The following is a 15,000-nucleotide window of genomic DNA, read 5'->3' as shown; positions in this document are numbered from 1 at the left end:
TTGAGATTCATCGCTTTATTCAGGTTTTGTTGTAATCAAATAAAAAATCTTAGCTTTTCACCCAGAAAAATGCTTAGAAATGTTGCTTAATCTAAATTTTACTGATTTATTTGGTATAATAAATAAAGATCGTACTGTATTTAAAATAATTGTTTTACTGACAACCTAGTTTCTACGTTAAAGCGATTTTAAGAAAAAGAGAAGTAAACAAAAAATACTAAAGTTACTCTTTCACAATTGCTATCATAAGGAGCCCTGCACACAAAGTGTGTGACTGTTTGTATCTTTTGGAGACTTGTAATGGGAATATTGAAAAAGTTCATATTATCGAAATGTACCGCAATGAATGTTTATAATAAATATAACATCAAAATAGACGTATTTTTACCTTAAATGTTGTATATTGATGTTCTTGTAGCTGAAAACAGTGAATTTTAGAGATTTGACTGATTTTTCCGTGGACATTCACCTGAGCGTATAGTAGAGAGACAAGGGTGGAACGGTCGATTTCAGACTGCTCCAGCACCAAGCCAGTTTTCACCAACAAATTCCCATCGTCCAAGTCTCAAATCATGCAAAAGGCAACCTGAAAGCCAAAGGTTTCCTCTCATTCCATTATATCTGTAATCAGTCCAAAACTCAAAGCACTAGACCTGAAATAATATCAAAAAATCGAGCATTAGAAGCTCCACAGATGAATAGCCAGATCGATTTTCATGTGCCGGCTTTCAACCGTCATGCTGTTTGCTCCTCTCTTATTGGATGATGATGAAGTTATAAAAGGGCATTGTTTCTTATCATCCAATCAGAGAGGAGCAAACAGTCACACACTTTGTTTGGGCTCTTTTCTGTTGCTATTAGGAGAATTTGAAAACTCTTGGAGATAACCTTTCATCAAACATCACTCACGTTTCCTTCCCCTGTGTGGTAACAAGAACCTGCTCTTAGTGAAGTTTTCCCATGCTGATGGAATTCAAGTACCTTGCTTGACATCAGATATAAGGGCTGGAGAAACATCCAAATTTTCTTACTCTAGTGTTGCTTAGTTTATTCTTCCACGTTTGATTGCTGGCAACATACTCAGATTTGGAATCAAACCGAATGTTTGTCACTCCGGTACCTCACCATAACTTTTGAGTCTTTCCGGTTGCATGTTATTGAGCCCAGTGTTAGAATAATAATAATAATAATAATAATAATAATAATAATTATTATTATTATTATTATTAATTAATCATAATAATAGTAATAAGCAACTTTATTTATTTCACTTACTTTATTATTATTATTATTATTATTATTATTATTATTATTATTTATTTCTCTAGGGTCCTTGGAGGAGTCTGTGGTTGCGTGTTCAGCCATTTCTGCGATATTGCTTTTGCACTTTATGAAGTGTCATCGGTGAGTCCAAATGCAGTACATATATTTGATTGCATAATAAAACTCACTAAACCATGCATTAAAGAAGTGGGTTGTGGTTGTTGCACTTTTCAAGGATAAACAGTGTAGTAGAGTGCACCAGTCAAGTTATCAGTCTTTTCCCTTGGGTAATTAAAATAGCACCTTCTTCAGTGTGTTTTTTGAAAAGCGATATTCACCCAGACACTGCTTATTAAACGCACCTCCAAAATGGATGGAATTGTGCTTATTGCTATGGGAATCAATTTGCCAGCAGAAAATTCCACTAGATTCTGAACAATCGAGAATTGAGAATAATCAGTGGCTTCACCTTAAACTTCACTGATTGGGAACGTTTCGGACTAATGGGGAATCCTGCCAAAACTTGTTCATGCCAACCCTCTAGTCACCACTCTAGTGGCATGTAACATGATAACTCAATAATCATTGCAGCCCATACCTTCTGATGGAAAATGACAATTCCAACAAGGCTACATATTGTATAATTAAGTTTTATACATGATGCACATAACAAGGCATGTCTTCCCTGACCAAGAAGACAAATTAATTTGCCTTGCTGGCTCCAATTACTTTTTATTCATGTTGATTCTGTTATTCTAGAGATCATATCATCCAGATGTATCGTGGTGAAAATACGTTTTGTCATGATGTGTCAGTTTCTCCCAGGAAGTTGGTTGTAAGTTTTTGTTCTGTTCTTAAATCGTATCTCTTTGCTTCCTCTTGCTTGGCTGATTTCTTCTTCCTTTTTCCATCATGCCCTTGCTTGGCTTAGGGTTCGAAGTTAGGGTTTGGATAGAGATTTCCAATCCAATTAACATAATTAATTTCCAATTAATATCCAATCCAATTAGCATCCCAGCACTCTGGATTGGAGTCTTGATTCACACAATTTTATTACGTGTAATCTTAATTCCAATCACAATCCTCATTGCAATCTTCATCCAAATCTTAACCGTCATCCAATTCATAATCAAGGGTGAGGTAAGGCAAGGATTACTGTATACTTGCATCACTAAAATTTACCTTAAACGTGTTACCTGCCCTTAGTGTTGTGCACTGTATTTATCTTTGACAAATTGATGTTAGCTTGTGTATTGCATGTCTTATTGAGCATCATAAAATCTTCCCATTGAATTTATTATTTCAGGGACGAAGTCTGAGGTTCTCTGGATACCAGATAGCTTACACATTAGTAGGTGAGAAAATCAATATTGGTTGTGACCAGGTTAATTGCTATCATGATTAGCTTGTAAGCGGAAATTCCACTTCAGAAAAAGACATAACTTTGAACCAGTACAGGGGAAAAACTTTGTTGATTTTTTTCAAAGAAGGTTTCAAGTGCTTTCTTTTTCGAAGAAATGGTGTAAAGTTAGGAACTTTTTCTCCATTCCACACCTTTCCACAACTTTGTTTGTAAAATAAGGCCTCAGGTTCTTCGAATTGGCTTTCTTAATGGGAACTGTTACGATGTGTATGACCCCAAGTAAGCTGTGAGTTTCACTAAGGTTGTGTAAATGCAGTGAAGAGATGAGTTTCTTCTGGGGGGACTCACGGATTGCTCAGGAAAAAGAATCAGAGTGTTCTTTTGCAGGAATTGAACCGACAACCTTCCGATCATTAATCCGGATGCCCTACTACTGAGCCATGCACAAGAAACTTAAAAGAGCTACAATAGGCTTCCCAAGGAATCTTAGCAGTCTAGCAGGACAAAAATATTGCTTAATGGCCAACATGATAGAATTGAAATGGGAACCTTTCAAGACACGTCAGGCATTTTTGCACTGACTGCAACACCATATCACCTTCTATATCCCTTTGATGTGGTCACTATTTTTGTTTTAAAATATAGTGCCCGTATGTACTGAAATGCGCGTAATTACATGCATGCTTCATTTTGATATCCATCACAAAGCATCCCTTTAAGTCCAGGCATATGCTATTTCTAGCAGTAGGTAAGGTCTGAAGGTTGGCACTTTTTGTTGTTGTTGTTGTTGTTGTTGTTGAGTATAATTGCAATTATTTATCTTTAGTTAAGGAGTGGAGTATGGGAACTTTGATGTTTACTGTCTACATTCCCATATGTGAGTGATGTTGAAGTTCCTGACTCTTTTCAAAACCGCCCTGTAACTAATTATGTGTCTTTCTAAACATACGTAGTCTCATTTGCTCACAAGCCCAATACGTTAATCCAGACAGGTCAACCACATGCTGACAGACATAGCCTACAACATGGGGAACCCTCTCCCCTACTGTTCACAAACAGTGTGTGGGTTCTTCAACATCCTACAGTGTTAACAGCCAGGGTTGTGAGACCGGGGCTTCCGTCTATAGACCCTATCCAAGGACCCTTGGAAGTCTTCTCTGAATTTAGTTGAATAAAGACCATGACTGTCGGTCTGGCCATGGTTTGATCTCACGCAACCTCGCGTGTAGTAGTCTAATACTGTACCAACTTTGCTAACTGGATAGCGGTTGGCTCAGGCTGTATGAACAGAGCCCTTTTTTGTTTTTGTTTTTTTGTTTTTTTCTGGTATGGTATGATACTGTATCTTCTCGCTTTTTTTTTATTTAAGGCTATTTTATCTTGATACTTCCACTGTGGCTTGTCTGTGCAATATTGGGATTCTTATTCAAGTACGCCGAGCGTCTTCCTCCAGAAATCTTGGATGCTTTGACAGAAGCTGGAATTGCATTCCTGTGAGGTTCAGAATTCTGTACACTTTTGCTTAATCCTTTAACGCATTTGACGAGATAGATCTACAAATGCCATTCTTCAATTATTTCCATCCTGTAAACTTTATATTGCCAACAGCAACGTTAGGTTGTTGGGGGGGAGAGGGGGGGGGGGGCTGTGTCATGAAATTTAGCAAAATTCAGTGACTGTTGGGAACTGGCAACCAAATCAAGCCAAACGGAAGAAAGAACAAATTAAGGCGTACGTTGAGGGAAGGTTTGAATAAAACAGCAAATACAAAGGGAGGGAGTGATGAGCATTATTGAAGAATTTTAAAAGGGATTGATATTGTTCAGCCTAACAGTTTTTCAAAGTTTATCTCAGTTGTTTGTAACTTAAATTATGTATACTTGCCAGCATTTGTCTGTTTGTTGGCACAAAGCTGCAATTAGTGCTGTTTAAAAGTAATTTCTGGTTAACATTGAGTTGCATAGCCAGTGAGGGTCGGTAATTGGTAAAACTGTGCTAAATGAACTGTACTACCAGGACACAGGCCCTTCTAGTTAGCCCGTTATCGTCACTTGTGTTTGTGGAAGGAGCAGAACTTCAGAGACGCTGTCCGAATGGACGTATTTTTTAAGCTGGGACATGCCGTGAGGCTGCTTAAAGTTGGCTTGCGTCCCATTTCGTATGTTTTCATGACTCAACAACTTTAAAGTTAACAAACTATCTAAAGTTCATGCAATGTTTATATTAAAATGTTAATTCGATTTTCTTTATTCCGAAAAAGTTGCATTTTGGCTCCATGTATTTTTCATTAACTGATTGCTATTGTGCTTCTATAAGGTTGCATGAGTACCGTTAAGTGTGGAAAATTGGCAGTCACTTGTCTAATGAGATGGTGAGAGGCGTGGGTCTATTCCTGAAATGACGTCACAGACTGCTTTGCATAAAGTTCTTTCAATAATATTAATAATTCGTTTATTCAAATCTCTTGCAGTTGTAATTGAATTACAGGTTGTGGTCAATCAGACAATAAAAAAACGTACAAAATACAACTTACATGGGTATGCCGAATATGATAGAAAAAATAAATCGTAATACCACTGTAAACATCCTACATTACGAATATTTTATGGTAACAGTGTTTTTCAGACGATCTGTATTCCATGGAACTTTATGTTTAGAGTGAGGTGTTAGGTCATACAGGACATTTATGGCAATTGGATTAATGAAAATGTTTATGTCCCACAAGAGTTTGCAGTCCTGATTCCCTGCAATTTCCAAGACTTGGTGCCGCCATTGGCACTTAGACCTTTTGATGTACTTTCCACAGGGAGACCAATTGATCTTGTGCGCAACATGGTTGTGGCTCTGAGTGATCACTGTTGGCCACTAACAATATGTGCCATTGTCTGTCCTTTGCTCCCGCATTGTCTTCTCTGGTGAATCACAGAGATGATATATTTTAGCTTGGATACCTCTTGTGGACAGGGCTCGCTCGATCTTGAGCGGGAAGTATAAAATTCTTTATAGATATCTTAAGATTACAATTTGTTTCACTGTTGTCTGCACCTTTACCTATGCTGAGGAACGTCCATTGAGTACCCTGTCTCTCCAGGCATTGTTTTTCTTTAAATTTCGGCAAATTGTTCACATTTGTTTCAGTATGTTTCAAGAGCTTGGGATTTCTTACTCTCATTTAAGGTTCCCGTGCCTTATCTAACCATTGATCTACCTCCTCTTTTTCTTTTGTCTTTTTTTTTTTTTTTTTTTTTTTTTTGGGCGCCGGGTGCTGTATCCACGGTGAGGATTTTTTTTCTTCCAGGTTCCAGCTGACAATCCCTGCTGAATACCTTACTACTACATACATATTATTTCGTTTCTTCGGCTGTCAGTAAGCAATATCTTCCATTGTTTTAGAGTGGTTTTCAAATCAGTGTCGTAAAACCAAAACCAAAGTAATTACTTTGGCCGATCAAAAAGGGCGGAGACAATCCAGTAAACCAATCCAAACTCGAAGTAATTACACGTAGCCGACATGAAGTGCAGGAAAATGTGCACGCGCGAGCCACGATTGGTTTTGGTTTCACTTCTGATTTATTGAAAAAGTGGCGCGAGTGAAGTAATGCAAAACCAAAATAATCCACTAATTACTTTCGACACTCAATTGGAAACCACTCTAATGAGCACTACATGAGAGGCGGCGTGGTCCAGTGGTTTGGGCGTTAGGTTTGCATGCGGTTGCGCCGGGTTCAAATTGTGTTCTAGCCTCTGGTTTGGATTTGTTTCCGGTTGTCACGGATTCAACTCTACCTCCCTTTGTAAATATACCTAACTGATTGCCACCTGCCAGTTGGGGTTCTTAATCATTTTTCTGTTAAGTTTGAAGTGTTTCTTTCAGCTTATTAAAAGTGGGGTGCCAGTGAACTGTTTTGTAATCGTGGCATACTCTTTGTCTCGTGATTCCTCAGGCTTAGATGTCGCCATATAATCTTCAATCTTTGTTCTTTTCTTTCCTTGTCGGTCATCAAGTAATAGTGCCTCGTGTCCATAAATTCTAGAACTTCGCAAGTTGGGCTGTTGGCTGGGGTTAGGGGAACGCAGCTCGTCCTGTTCACCTTTGCAGGAAACCTCTTCGTTTTCGAATCTCCTGAGTTCTTCTTTCATCTCCTCTAGTTCAAGGTCGCAGAACTCCTTTTTTTTCTTCTCTAATACTGGCACTTGTCACACAAGTTTTTGTTCAGAGTCCTTGCAATCTGGATACAGTCTCCTCCAGTTGTCATAAAGCCTCTTCCAGAACCCTGTTCTTTCCGGGCAAGCCAATAGTCAGCAGCTCATCAATTCTGTTGGATGGCACTCCCACTGTGGCCACCTACATTAACCACACCAGAGGTTGTTTGGGTAAACCCGCAGATTCTTCGCACCCTTTGGCCATTTAAGGCCTGCTAGGAGCAAGGGCCCTTTCTTCGTCCACATTCACCATGGTTTATGTTGAGGATTTTCTGTAGAGATCCACACCCTAAGTCTAAGGTCAACTCAATACAATTGACCAAAACCTTGCTCTCGGTTTCCACTAAGTAGCATTAACTGCAGGTAAACAAAAACACACGAGGTGCTAGGAAGGCATAGAAACAGGGGAGACTTTCATAATCAGTTGACACAACCAGTACTGAAATTCGAGAAGACGCTCACTGCACTATATATAAATGACCTTCCGAATTGCCTTATGCATTCACAACCAAGAATGTATGCTGACGATACTACTAGTATCACCTATGCGAGCAATGATGTTGAAGAAATAGAGCGTTGTGTTAACATAGATTTAGATAGAATTTGTATATGGCTTGCAGCGAACAAACTTAACTAAACACCACTAAGACAGAATTTTTCAACGCTAGAAAGGAATCCCATAATTGAAATTAACAAGTTTTCGATTAAACAAGTTTCGACTTCAAAATCCCTAGGTGGTCACATCGATGGAAATCTTTCTGGCATAAGTGCGATTAAGCATATTAGGTATTTTCTCCCTTTTGAGATTCTACTTAACGTATACAATTCACTGGTACAGCCACACTTTGATTACTGTAATGTATTATGGGGAAACTGTTCTAAGAACCTTTCTTCTTAATTGCAGAAATTGCAGAATCGTGCCGCTCGCGTTCTGACGTTCTCTAATTATGACTGCAGTACTCGTGAATTATTTCAAAATTTAAAGTGGTCGAAACTTGTCCATCAGCGCACAGTCAGTAAAGCAATAATGATGCATTGCATTGTAAATAACACTGCTCCAGAATATCTGACTTCGCGTTCTGTCCGTCACTGCGATTTAAGTAGCTATAACCTTAGAGAGAATGAATACAAGCTCGCTGTTCCGCAACCCCGTACTGAATTTTATAAAAGAAGTCTTTCTTACAGCGGGAGTGTGTTATGGAACGGCTTGCCTCTGGAGGTGCGGCAATTGACATCCTCTAGTATATTTAAGGGAAATTAAGAGACATAAATTTCGATCGACAACAATGATTTAATTAGCGATATTCTGTTTTTACACACGGCCTCCTTGAAAAGCAGGCTTTTTTGCTTTATCTTATTATTTTAGTTTTTATCTTAGATTCTAGATTAGTTAGGAAATTAGTTTTTCCATACTTCAATGTAAATGTATACCTGAAGGAAATACCGTGTTTAAATAAAGTTACCTTACCTTACTTTCTACGAATGTAGCCTTCACCACGCAGTGCTTTGTTTTCTGTCAATCAATTTTCCAAAGGGAAACCAAAGGGTGTCAAAGGTTGAGCCGAGACATCCAAAGATGTTCAAACATCCTTTTTTATTAAATAATATCATTGGTAAGACATTTGGTATGGTTATAGAGCCGGGAAATCAGCCCGTGAAGAGATGGTGCTTTACATGTTTCGTAGTTCTTGGCTCTTTTATGAATAATTGCACTAGTTGCATAGATGGACTAGTTAACATTTTTGGTTGTCGTGAAAAAATTGATTGACTTAAGTCAAAAAGTAGTTTGCAGGTTGGTGTTGAAGTTGAGATTCCTGTGGAGTTATGAAAAGCACAGCGACGATTTCTTACCCTCTCTTAAAACCCCTGTATTGATACTTGCTAGAATTGCTAGTTGAAGTTAGCTTGTAGTCTTGTACTTACATCTTGCGGGTTTCTTTCAGGCCCACGATCGGCACGGCTATTTTCTTGTGGCTGTTCCAGTATTTCCTTGCTTTCTTTGTCTTCTGCGACAGAGATTTCCCGAACATCACCATAACTGTGGATAACAGGTTCCATTATACCTCAATTATAATACAAAAAATATGTGCCTTATTACAAGATTTAATTTGTAGTATCGTGGGATATTTTTACGAGTCTTGCTGTATTTTGGCGAATCCACAGACCGTAGAACTAAATCATTGAATAAACGTTTTTATTATCCAACTTTTTCGCACTATATTTTTAGCAAGTGAATTGTAAACCAAGAGCGTGAGACAGATTCGTACGTGACAAGCAGGGGGCAAAGGTCAGCACCTCAAATAGTCAAACCGGTTCTCTACTGTACAAATGTCATGGAATATTTGTATTCGTTTCGTACGTTTTCTGTAAAATGTAGTAACTAGTACAGTTGGATAATAATGACGTTTATTTAAATCTTCCTCCTCATGATCATCTTCTTCATCATTATCATCCATATCTTGAGCCCATCACCTTTGTCATCATTCAGCATTTTCTCAACCTCATCATGGCCTTTATCATCATCACTGACATCGACGATAATCCTTATGATCATTAACGGGAAGCTTAAGCACGCGCGTTTTTGAGACGCGGACGGCAACCGGAAGTGAATATTTCGCTCGCCAGGATAGCGGTCTCCCCCAGCTTTTTAAACTTAGGGTATCTAATAGTGAAAAGATACTTAGCGATATAAATGTGGTTGTGTGAAGGCAAGTTAAAGGGGAAAACAGCTCACTTCCGGTTGCCGTCCGCGTCTCAAAAACGCGCGTGCTTAAACTCCCTAACGTCAGTCATCATCATCGTCGTCGACATTATCATAATCATCGGTAAATCATTGCTCCATCAACATCATTTCACTTTTTTTGTTTTTGTCACCATCATAAAGGTACGTAGTCATTGATTATCTTATTAGCATCGTCGTCGTCGTCGCCATCATTATCATCGTCATCATCATTGTCATTGCCATATTCGTAGTCAGCATCATCTTAATTATTGTCGCCATTCGTAGCGGCCTTTACCAGCATTGTTTTCATAACGATAATTAGCGTCATAAACACATGCATCAACGTAATTTGTTTATGAACACCAAGTGAACATATACACAGCTATCATCGTCCTCGCTATTACCATAGCATTGATTGTCATCAATATTTTTCAGGTGCGTTTCGTCTCATTGCTTTTGTTTATTGATTCTTCAGGCAGCTGTTCTCCATCATGTCATATTTCTTTTTCTTCTACAATATTCTTCTTGGATTTTTCTCGTCCTTTCTGCGCATTTTAAAAGGAATCCTACTAGGAGTGCTGTTTCTGCCTCGTATTGACAGAACATGTTTGATGCGGGGATTTCAGACCTGGGACACCGGTAGATCACCTTATTTTTTAGTAAATAGAGGATATTACCTGGCCACGCGGCCCAATTGTTTCAAACAAAATGTGTGATACGTTGACTCTAAGGGCGCGTTCGATTGACCGTATTCCGGAATAGGAATACATGGAATATAAGTTTGGAATCCTTCGTTTTTGCAGAGATTCACATTAATATTGTCAAACATCTGCTAAAATGTTATTTTAAACATAGCTTTATTATCTTTGTTCCTACAAAACGCCACACATAGTGTTTTGAATGATCACTCCACGTTATTCCGGAATAGGGTCAATAGAACACACCCTTAGTCTAAGGTAAGACCAGTTTTCCATTCTGGTCAAATTTTAAATACAAACATTTACTGATGTGCGAAGGAATACCCTTTCTTCCAATTGTAATTCTCTATGTTCCCTAGAAATCAGTTGGCCTCCTAGTTATATTCTAAGACATTTTTTTTTTTTTTTTTTTTTTATCAAAGCAGAGTAACATTAGGACACCATGGTTGTTATTGATAAAAAGCAGTAAGTTTGCATCGATACAAGGCCAACAGCAGCCTTGCTTCCTTTTCTAGGCCAGGTTACCAAGCAAACAGCTGTTAAGTGAATCACTGTTTCCATTTTAAGTAGACCTTTTTAGCAGTGAGGTTTCTATCAAAACAAGGTCAAATCTAGCCTCAAATTCATTCATTGACCAGGTAACTAAGGCCACCACTGTAAAATGGTCTATTCAAGTACAGGTTTACATGTGGCCTACACTTATGAATGAAGACCAATGTACCCTTCTCTGTTTTAGCCTTTGTTGCGTACCTCGGATTTGTCAATGTACTTGTGGCTCACAGCCATCCCGTGATGCTCGCTTTTTGCCAGCTGCTGATTGACAGAAACAAGGACCTTGGTCTCGAGGGATCGTTGCCACAAGTGCACCCACTGCGACGAAGTGCATCACGGGAAGAGGGTACTAGTGGAGGCATGTCCTATTTTTTTTGTTTGTTGATTTGTTTTGTGTTTAAAAAATTACAGGGAACATCCAAAAATGCTAAAAATAGACAAAGCAGTTCATAGCAAGGTAGACTTCCAAAGGTTAGAGAACATCAAGGGCCTTAACCAAGCAACATTGATGGCATTGACGGTAGCGAGAAAGTGGTCGGCAAAAATATGAATATGCGTTCTTGTCATGATATTTCTGTTATGAACTTTAATTAGTTATTTACACTTACTACGTAAAATCTGTCCCAGCTGTCCAGGAATTCAACTGGCAGAAATGACAATGATAAAAAGCAGTGAAGCTGAAGAGTTGGGTGTTGCATTTCATATTCGCAAAAAAATCTGTTATTGTACATCGTGTCCCTCTTCTTATAAGTGACTTGATATTTGTAGAAAATAGACAAGAAATTGAGGAAAAAGCTAACCCTGACGTTTTGTCACCGTGAATGTGGTTTGTGGTTTTATGCTTACGGCCTTGGCAAAACTTTTATTTATTCATTTATTCATTTATTCATGTGTGGGTTTATAGACCTCCCACGTTATTTACAGAGCCAACAATTTTTGTTCTTTGTACATGGTAGATGTAGATACTTTTATTGTGTGTAATGTGTGCGTCGTAGAAGAGGTTACCTTCCTGTAGCGATTGTATTTTCGCAATCTCTCTGAGGTTGAGGGAAAATGGGCGCCCACATTGATGGTCATTTCTAATTTCACTGGTTTTGCTATCTTGAGGTTGTGTTCTATTGATGTCGGTTTTTACAACAATTTCAGATGCAACGGTGAAGTTAAGGAGACGTGGCTATCAGTGGGTAGCTAATGGTGTTCTTGTTGTTGTAAGAAGGTCGAATTTGGGGAAGTCAGCTTTTAAAGAAGAAAAAAAAAAACACAAGAGTTAGCAGTGTTGAAGGCATCCCCACGAGTGATAAAGGCTCACCTTAAGCTCTCTCCTGACCAGCCCAGGTCATATGATGTTGTTTTGTTGGTGTTGTGATCTTGGACTCTGTATTTAGAATTTTACGTATGAAGAAGATATGCCGCCTTACTGCCGCTGATTCAGAATTTACTCTTGCAAGTTGCAAGAGTAAGTTCTAAATCGAGGTCTTTTTAACTACCTGAAAGTTATCTTCTATTTTTGCTGTTGTTGATGTTCCCCCAGTTAGGTCAACAGGACTTTGACAAAATAGAAATTTGCATCCGCAGAATTGCTCAGTCAGAAGTTTCCTGGTGTATATTTTCAGCACTCTTGCAGAGTACATTTCATCACCCACATAATGCTGCGTTGACTCTATAATTATTGTGCTCAAGCCAATAAAAAAATTACATAAGTGAGTTAGTACAGCCATTTAAGTAGAGGTCTTGATAGAAATGCAAAATCAGACTGAAGCTCTTGATGGTGTGTTTTGTAGTAAAGGATATCTGATAATGCAGTGATCCACTTCAACATTCAGTGGATGTCATGCATCTGTAAACGTTTGGAGTGACCTAGAATCTCTTCTGGACAATATTGCCCCACCGAATCTCAGACAACTGGTTCAATGACAATTTACAAATACAAAATCTGGCAAAGAGCAAGTCAAAGAGGAAATTGATCGGGGCCAAAGAAAACGAATAGCAAACTTCAAGCAAAAGAGGATGACATTTATGTGGTGAAACCAGACACGTTTTCATTTTTAGACATTTTTTGCTTTAATTTTGCAATTTTTCCACAACAACTGCTTTGTGCGATGCCTCAAGAAAACATAGATATTGTGAAACCTCATAGGGGTTCATTGCAATTTTGAGGGCATGGTAACTGCCAAAAATTCTTATAATTAGCAACCACTGGATTATTTCTCAAACGCTCCAGGAAGTTCCGTTTTCTATGTTTAAAAGCATAGAACAATCATGGTAATTCATTTTGATTCCAATAGAAGTGCATTTTACAAAGTTTGGGCCCTGGAAATTGATTGCTATGATTACAAAATGTCAATCATTGTCACAAATTGTAACACTATGGAATGATCTCTACTGAATTAAATCCCTGAAATAAAAAATAATAATTTTGTGACAGAAAGGCCACCTTCTCGTGTTCATCGGTCTATGCAGGCTTTAGAACAAATTGTTGACATATATTGTTCACATAACGAGATTTTTTCTGCGAAGACTGAGAGGATGAACAATAATTAAATTCTTTTGCTTACTGAAGGCCTTCAGATAATGAGGATCTGGATGAAATTGATGATCGGTTGGATTGAGGTTGGAGGTTGGATGGTAGTGGTCGATATTGATAATGATGTTACATCCAAAGAAATTTGTCGGGTTTCATAAACATTCCCGTCTATTAACAATGATTTTCTTGACTCTAACCGTCAGTCGAGAACAGATCTCGCAAAATGAGGCCTCAAACAACTCGGAACGACCAAAACAACATAACACAGGACTCAGTTGACACTTTGTTTAATCTTTAATCTTTTAATCGCAACCGCCGTAATGTATTTATCCTTCTACAGAACGATAACAACAACAGCATTAGAGGGTGGTCCACCTGTGATTAAACCACACTCATTGTTAAAAAATCCATTTAATACGATTTTATTTTGCATAATGTCGAAAATGGTGATAATGACAACAGCTATTGTCCTAATGATGGCGATGATGGTTTATGGTAAAGATGATGGCAGAGTTCTTTTTTTTTTACCTACAGAAAGGGCTGCGCTACTTGTGGATGCGAGACCAGTCTTGACTTGCAATGGTAGGTTGCAAGAATATGCGCAAAGCAAGGGAATGATAACTGACTGCAAATCTTCATGCGATATTTTATTTGAAAAGTTGAACTCAAGACGGATATTGCATCGTGCTTATGAAACATAACTGCTAATTTAAGTTGTAACCTAAATTAACTTTATTGCTTCAACAACAATGTAACACCAAGACAGCCAACCAAGGAAGGCCAGAAATGAATGTGGCCACGAAGGGCTTTCGGGGATCTAAAAGGTTAACAGTAACATTGCCCTCTTGACTGCTCTTGGAAAATCAAGTTGTGACACGTTAGGGTTGTTCTGTTGATCTTTGTTGTTCTTACATTAGGGCAACCGTAAACGTCACAATTATTTAAGATGGTGGCGTCTGGGAAATTTGTAACCAAAAGTAGGGGATTCTAAACCTGTTGTGTACAAATCCTTTCACTGAAAAAAATTAAAATCAAATTTGTCTGTAGAGGTCATTTCGTGTGATTAAAATTATTTTTTGTTGGAGTGGAGGTTTGTTGTATACTATTTTGTTTCAATAACATGTTTCATTGCCCAGTTAAAGTCTCTAAGAGAAGTTGTCAATGAAGTATATCTTTGCATAGTTCTTGGTGGAAGTCATCCTGTGAAGAAACTTCGTCAAATATGTGCTGGAACGATGCAAGAGCTTAATTTAATTCTTTTTTCTGCTTTATGATGTGTTATGTACCAATTCGATCCAAGGATGCACTCAGTGACACATCCTTTCGTTTCTGCAATCATTGCTAATTATTTGTAAATTAATTCATGCACTAAGCCCCTGATTGCCACAATATGCATTAACGCTATCTTTAATTCTGATATTGAACTTTCGAATAATCTATTTTCACTGCTTCCTGTGGCCTGATGCACCATACGTCTTTTTTGAGATATCAGAGTACTGTAAACTCCATGCCCTATTTTTTCGAAATGCGTTGTGGATTCTTTGTCGTCCCAAAGAGTTTTTGAACCTGGGTTGTAAGACGAAGAGACCTCCATAAGTTTAAGCATAATTCCGCCTTTTCTGTTTTTCATGTTTCATCATTGTGACTTAAGGATGGGTATGATTGATTAATCTTG

The 15,000-nt window shown here is 38.2% G+C and overlaps 1 protein-coding gene across 4 annotated transcripts in view; it reads left to right on the top strand.

Moving 5' to 3' along the window:
- Positions 1–15,000, top strand: part of LOC138004172 (stimulated by retinoic acid gene 6 protein-like) — a 66,696-nt gene that overhangs the window by 50,220 nt on the left and 1,476 nt on the right. For 2 of the 4 annotated variants that reach the window (XM_068850601.1, XM_068850604.1), the window contains 8 exons: positions 1,329–1,404; positions 2,023–2,098; positions 2,570–2,618; positions 3,996–4,119; positions 8,773–8,880; positions 10,027–10,190; positions 10,986–11,159; positions 13,860–13,907. In XM_068850601.1, coding sequence (XP_068706702.1) covers positions 1,329–1,404; positions 2,023–2,098; positions 2,570–2,618; positions 3,996–4,119; positions 8,773–8,880; positions 10,027–10,190; positions 10,986–11,159; positions 13,860–13,907 — 819 coding nt within the window. The remainder of the gene's footprint in view (positions 1–1,328; positions 1,405–2,022; positions 2,099–2,569; positions 2,619–3,995; positions 4,120–8,772; positions 8,881–10,026; positions 10,191–10,985; positions 11,160–13,859; positions 13,908–15,000) is intronic. The other 2 variants (XM_068850602.1, XM_068850603.1) reach the window with 2 other exon arrangements.

The sequence above is a fragment of the Montipora foliosa genome, chromosome 5 (assembly GCF_036669935.1).
Source record: "Montipora foliosa isolate CH-2021 chromosome 5, ASM3666993v2, whole genome shotgun sequence".
NCBI classification, from domain to species: domain Eukaryota; kingdom Metazoa; phylum Cnidaria; class Anthozoa; order Scleractinia; family Acroporidae; genus Montipora; species Montipora foliosa.
This window is presented reverse-complemented; position numbering and strand designations above follow the sequence as displayed.